This window comes from Polistes dominula, unplaced genomic scaffold (assembly GCF_049000335.1).
Source record: "Polistes dominula isolate Pdom_NZ unplaced genomic scaffold, Pdom_raw_medaka contig_84, whole genome shotgun sequence".
Taxonomy (NCBI): Eukaryota; Metazoa; Arthropoda; class Insecta; order Hymenoptera; family Vespidae; genus Polistes; species Polistes dominula.
The window spans coordinates 2,671,646-2,678,878 of NW_028300944.1; the positions used below are offsets into that span (position 1 = coordinate 2,671,646).

General features: G+C 34.8%; 1 protein-coding gene across 1 annotated transcript; it reads right to left on the reverse strand.

The window, feature by feature from the left end:
• Nucleotides 1-3,708: 3,708 nt before the first annotated feature.
• Nucleotides 3,709-6,817, reverse strand: Hand (heart- and neural crest derivatives-expressed protein). Its single transcript, XM_015334176.2, has 3 exons — nucleotides 6,607-6,817; nucleotides 5,777-6,519; nucleotides 3,709-5,025 (listed from the first exon to the last, which is right to left on the reverse strand). Exons 1-3 carry the CDS (start codon nucleotides 6,686-6,688, stop codon nucleotides 4,891-4,893), a joined length of 960 nt encoding a protein of 319 aa, XP_015189662.1. The 5' UTR covers nucleotides 6,689-6,817; the 3' UTR covers nucleotides 3,709-4,890.
• Nucleotides 6,818-7,233: the final 416 nt, after the last annotated feature.

Genomic DNA, 7,233 nt, shown 5'->3' on the forward strand with positions numbered 1-7,233 from the left:
AGAACTGGTCGTCACATTTGTCGCAAACCCCCCCTCCCCCCATGCAGCTCGAACAAAATGAAAAAAGCTCTAAAGGCCAAATAATCTCACGGTTATCCAATTCAATTTGTGTGTGATTCGGGGAAGAGAATCGAATCTTACCGTCGGTATATAAAAGGACGTTTCTTTACTTTTATCCGGCATTTCGTCAAAGTTCCTCTAACTAAACGCATTTAATTTTCTTTCTTCTTTTCCACGCAATTCTAGATAAATTAACCTCTTAGGCATTACGTGTCACTATAGTGGCTCACTCTATTACTTCATACTACATAAAGTTTAGCATTTCAGTGTGATACTTTTAACATTTCTCTGAACGACGCGCCACTATACTGGCTTTTGAGAATATTATCTCTCTGAACGACGCGCTATTATAGTAGCTCACTCTATTACCTTATTCGCTCATCATTTGTGTACCAATTGTATTATTAACCTTTTGAGAGCTATGGACGCATATATGCGTTTATTAAAAATTAATAGCGTGGTTCTTCGACGCATATACTTATTTGTTAATATTAATGTAAATTATATTCATAAATAAAAAATTTTAATTATTAAAATTATTTTTTTGTTAAAATTTGGTTAATAATAAATTATTCTGTTTCTACAAAACATTTTAGGTAAAAGTATTCAGCACTCACAGGGTTAATTATTAACACGTTGACTACTATGTTAACCATAAATGGCTGACAGCAAACATTCTGAACAGGCCTCAATCTGTCACATACGGCTGACACTTATTTTAACGCTTATAAGGTAAATTGCTAAATTTTTCGGAAGATATTTCACAGAATATGAGACTACTAAATTGATTTTAATATTTACTAATAAAATTTGAATTGTTATTAAAAAATTATGAAATAAATTATTTACAATGAAACACTTTGAAACAGTTTATATAAAGTTGGGGTTGATCAGTGCAATCTGGGCAAAATGTTGTTGTTTTTTATATTTTATTTGTGCCTTTGATCGATCCGTATGAAATCTTTTATTCGACATAACCTAATTTCCAAAGTATTTCTAATTTTTTTGCCCAAGAACATTTTTTTGAAACATTTCGTTCTAAACATACTTATCTTTTGTTATAAGAAGATAAACAAAAAACCATCAATAATCTTCCAAAAAAGATTATTTTCACCATAGAATAAGAATGGCCTTTCTAAACGTAATAATTTCTTATTACAATAAGTAATTATTTTGCCAGTATCTTTGTTATACCGGAATTGTTGATTAACGTAGTATGTTATAGCAGCGCAGTGTGGGTCTGACGGAGATTTTTTTAACCCTTTGAATGCTGAATACTTTTAACTAAAATGTTTTGTAGAAACAGAATAATTTATTATTAACTAGATTCTAATAATAAATTATATTTAATAATTAAATATATATTATTTGTTTCTGTGAATATAATTTAATTAATTAATATAAACATTACATTATTTTACATTAATATTAACAAACACGTATATACGTTGATAGACCACTCTGGTAATTTTTACCAAACGCATATATGCGTCTATAGCACTCTAAGGGTTAAAAACTAACGTAGTAGTCAACGTGTTAAAGTAAATTGTTAAAATTAAAGTATATGTGTATCATGTCTTTAAACAAAAATTAAAATTTAATCATGAAAAACTTCATTTCAATGTACTCGTGTAAAGAACAGTCATTGTTTGTCACATATTGTAATTGTACAGTTTACAAGCAATTCTCGTTGAACCCTGATATACAGAAGAAACAGCAACGCGCAAAATTTAAACCCTAAACCTAAGAGGTTAATATAATAAGCGAGATTATTATTATTATTTCTAAATTATTTCTCTTCTACATCTTTCGCGTAACGGTTTTCTTCTTCTTCGATAATGTCGTCTACAAAATCCGAGAAGCCCTTCCGAAGGACGTAATATTTTATCATGGTTGAAACAATATACAACATCACTCTTTCTCTTTCTTTCTTTCGAAGAAAAAGGTTACTCCTCCGCATATGCGAACCGATGCCCCTTTTTTCCCTTAACATTTAAAGTGGCTCACGAAGCCTCTTACTGCTTGCTTCTATGCATAAACGTGTATTCTACACAACACACACACACACACATATATATATATATATATATATATATGCACTTTGCTACTTGTCAAAGCAAACAAACGTTCGCGCCTGTGTGTTGTTGTTGTTGTTGTTTCGTTTTTTTTCCTCTTTTTCTTTCTTTCTTTCTTTCTTCTTTTTTGTTCGTGCGAGCAAGAGCAAGATAATTGAAACATTCCCACGTCATTAAAATATCTTATGTTATTGGTCCCATCGTTAAAAAAAAAGAAGAGAGCAAAAAAAGAAAAAACTTAGGATCGAAATAAGCGTGAATTTGTTCATTTTTCTATCGTTTTATTTTGACGGATTCGGAGGAGCCGCTTTTGCTTATCCTCCTCGGGTAGCATCACTTTGAGTTGTTACCGAGAATAACCAAGTTCTTTAGGTAACTCGCACACAGGAGTGTTTACACCCCAACGTCCGACTTAGGGAGGTGTTCTGGGATTCGTCATTCGGCATAAGTTTACAAAGATATTCCCACCTTCCTACTGGGTTTCCTTATATACCCCCAATCATTTCGCGATATTGAAGAAAAATTCATCGTCAGTGACGTTGTTGAAACTTTATCGATACGCGTTACGTTTATACCAAGTTGATATCACTTTTCAAATATACAATATATACAGGGTGATTCACCAGCTCTTGCCACCTAAATATCTTCGAAAATATGATAGTAGAAGAAAATTCGATAAAGAAAAAGTTGTATGAAAAATTCAGGACTACAATATGACATTAGTGTATTTTTGCAAGGTTAAGTCATATTTCAGATTTATTTGAATACTTATTTTCGGATAGCGGTTGACAAGACGAATCTAATAATGAGCAACATTAAATACAAAACCTGACAATGATCAATAAAAACTATTCGGAAAATATCTGTTCCGTCTGTTGTCAGAACAACTAAAGTATAACGCAACTCTGACGCAACCCTGACGCGACCATGACGCGGAAGAGCTGTATTGTGGCTGGCTTGTTCGCCAGTTTTTACCTTCGTTGACCTTCAAAAATATTAATGTTGCACATCATTGGATTTGTCTTGACAACCGCTATCCGAAAAATAAGTATTAAAATATACCATTGTATTTAAAAAAACAAAGTTGATCAATAAATCTCGAGAATGATTAAATCTAGCAAAAAAATACTAATGTCATATTGTAGTTCTGAATTTTTCATGCAACTTTTTCCTTATCCACTTTTTTGCTACTTATCTTACTTTTTGAGATATTTAGGTTGCAACAGCTAATGAATCACCCTGTATATATGTATATAAGTATATAACGCCCATCGATGAAAGAAAAGAAGGGATAAATATACAAAGAGATTACGGTGTCGTACGAATAAACTCTACCGATTGCAATAAATAAATGACAAATTACGTTATGACTCGATCAATCGACATATTTACAAATCAAACTCGTCACAATGTCTATGAAATATCAACGAATATTTTATTTACTTAGTCTTCTTTTTATCAAATGTAAAATTGATTAACATAATCTTTATCCAATGATTTTGTCAACTTTCTTCCAATGTTTTCTAACAGATCGTTTTTTTTTCTTTTTTCTTTTCTTCCTTTTTTTCTTTCTTTTTTTTACGAGAAAAATAAGTAGTGGCGCCAGGATATCGAAGAAATCCGATACCCGGGGTCACATTTTTGACAATAATTTTTCTAGCTTGTAACTCGGAGACAAAGTCGACATTTTTTTAAAACAAAACGCAGCTAGACTTCCTGTATTTATACTAACACGTGTGTTCATAAATCTCCTTTTAACCTCTTAGGAATGACGCGCCACTATAGTGGCGCTTTCACGGATGTCATCTCTCTGAACGATGTGCAACTACGGTGGCTTTTGCGAATGTCATCTCTTTGAACGATACGCCCACTATAGTGGTTTTTGCAAATGTCATCTTTCTGAACGACGTACCACTATAATGGCTCACTCTATTACCTTACTAACTGTATTATTAATTATTAAAGTAAATTGTCAAAGTTGAAGTATATGTGTGTGTGTAATTTCTTTAAAAAAATTATAAATTAAAATTGTATCGTTTCTTACATGCAATTTTCGTTGAACAAAAAACAAAAGAATACCGCGCAAAATTAAACCGTGCCTAAGAGGTTATAATTTTCTTTCTTCTACTCCGTGTGTGTTTATTTGGAAAAAAGCACCAATTATGTATACTTTTGATAATAAAAAAAAAATATACGATGGGTAAACATTTTGTTGGCCAAATTCTTCGTGATACGGCGTTTTTATTATTATCATATTATTATCATATTATCGATCGATATCTTTTACAGAAAATTTAAGGCTTAAAAGTTATCATCGAATATCAGTCCGAGTTAACCTTATAGAAAAGTATTATTCGTTAGAATTGATATGTTTTTTATTTTTTTTTGCTATTAACGTTAATAAATAATTACATTGTTTTTATTTTATAATCGTGATAGCTTTCAAGAAGGTTTTATAGAAAAATTTTACAAACGAATTAAAGAGTAAACGGATTCAGTTTAAAAAATGTGTTGTTCGATTATTTTCTTGTTTCCCCTCCTCCTCCTCCTACTCCTCTTTCTCCTCATTTTCGATAAGCTAAATCAACGAGTAGCTTAAAACAACGATCATTTTCACTATTTACACATAAATTTAAAACGCGAATGAAATATTTACACAATACGCGAGAGATCATCTCTTTGACATTATTTTTACAAAAAAGTATTTATATAAATAAATTTGAAAAAAAAAAAAAACAAATCGTTCGTTAATTTATTATTGCATTTGATTCGTCGGTGATTCTTGCTTCAATTCCAGGGCCCACATGTGTTGGGGCCATCCCGTTCGGCCTTTGCTCTTGGACGATTCTTCCTGCGTTACGTTCGAAATTGATTGCAAACACGTCTCGTTCTGAAATTACAACAAAAAAAAAAAAGAAAGAACGAACAAAAATCACAGTGATTTTTTTCCAATTCGAACTTGAAACGCTATTAAAATTTGTCTTTGTCTTTCTTTTGAAAATTTCGAGGAAACAAATAAGGGGGAAAGAGAAAATCGACGACGATGCGGTCAGAAATAACGGTTTATATTCCATCTCCATCCGATTCGTCGTGGGTGGTAAAACCACATGGAAAATTAGACTAACCTAACTAACCTAATACTTTTATTAAACTTTTATTATTTTAATTAACTCGGAATTTTCGTATTATCAACGCTTAATCGTAACATTTTCTTTCTAACGCGAGTATAAAGTACCCACTTGAATTCGATGTAAAGACCCCCTGCCCCCACCCCACCCCACCCCCTCCAACTACCGTCGATGAATTTAAGGTCAAGAGGCCGATGTTTACTTTGGAGTAACGAAAGATCGGAGTAAAAAAAAAAAAGACAGAAAAAAGAATCTTTGGCTCTTTGGCAATTTAAAAAAATAAAAAAAGAAATCCATTATCATCCATAGGGTCCTCTTTTGTGGAAGATTTAGTGACAGAGTCGAGTGAAGGTAACAAATTAGTAGTCTAACGTTTACGAGCAGTATAATAAATCTCGTTTTCGAATTAGAGGAGTTAGAAAGCGTTCTAAACTTCTTCCTCTAAAGAGAGGATGATCGTATTAGCTAGACGAATTGTGTTTTTTGTTTTAGTTTTTTTTTATTCGTACTTACCTGATTAGATTGAACGTTTTTGTTTCTCCTAGCATTGGACAATATTTCGGCTCGAAAAGTTTGCGGTTCTTCGGTTTCGTCGCTTTCCAACACGGCCATCAAATATCCGATGTAGGAAGCAGCAAGCCTCAAAGTTTTGATCTTTGATAATTTAGTATCAGCTGGTACGTTGGGAATGCAATCGCGTAAATCCGCGAAAGCGTTGTTGATACTCTGAGTACGTCTTCTTTCCTTTTTATTGGCCGTATTTCGACGTTTAGGCCTGACCATTGGTATGCCTTCCCTTTGAAGATGTTGTTGAAGAGATCCGACGCCAACACCGCCGACGCCAAGTTCGACGTTGTTCAACGAAACCGTTGATCCACCAATTCCGGCGGTCATCGTAAAATCTTCTTCTCTGCGTTGATCGTGTTGCTGTTGTTGTTGTTGTTGTTGCGGTTGTTGTTGCTGTTGTTGGTGTTGCGTTTGATGTTGCTGATGCTGATGATGATGATGATTATGATGATGATGATGATGGTGCTGTTGAGGATACAACAAAGTTGAATAATGTTGAGCACCGTTCGTCGAACTTGGATGCACGTATTGTTGAAGAGAAGAATAATTGGAATCTTGAACACCGATTTCTTCTATCAAAGGTGGCGTAGAAGCCGTCGGACTTCCCGCACCCGAGCTACCACCTGAGATACCAGAATCCGCCCCCCAATAGGTCGATTGGTTGTCCGAATCGGGACCACTGAGTGGACCTGGAGAACGATCGTACGATTATTTGAACATTAATTTATCGGAAACATTTGATTGTTCATGTTTTTTTTAATAAATAATAAACGTACCGTAAGGAAGTTGGGTGACGTAATTGCAGGGTTGATGCCATTGTGGATAATATTCCGATTGAGCGTCAAATCCACCGAGCATTTTGCACGTTTGCAAAATGCACTTGGAAGGACGTACGATAATTTCACTTGCCGACGACTATAATCGTTGCCAGATTAGTATCGATGGATGCGCTTTCGGATGCAGTCGCGGGGTCACTGAGAAGGAAGATCACCAAGCTAATACTCCCCGTCCAACACTACGTCTCGACATGGAGGCTAAAGCTCTCAAGGTCGTCCGTGGAACGAGATCATGGGTGGGATCGCAAAGGGCGGAGCTCGGTTTCGTCTACGCCTCCGGAGGGTCTCTTCTCTCCCTCTCGTGATGCTGCCTTCCACGAGCCGTTAGCCTCTCCTGCTTCCGATTCAATTAGCAAATTGAACGAACGGGCGCGATACTTTGCGCCCGCGCGCACGCCTATTTTCTTTTACCATTATTATATTCGATTCCCATTCGTACTAAATACTCATATCCGGTGCCACCAGTTGTTCACTTTCCCAACAAACTAAGGGATTTGGTGGTGGTAGTGGAGGTGGTAATATTCCCAGAGGGATCGTTTCTTTCCTCAGAACAACCTGCTCGCATAA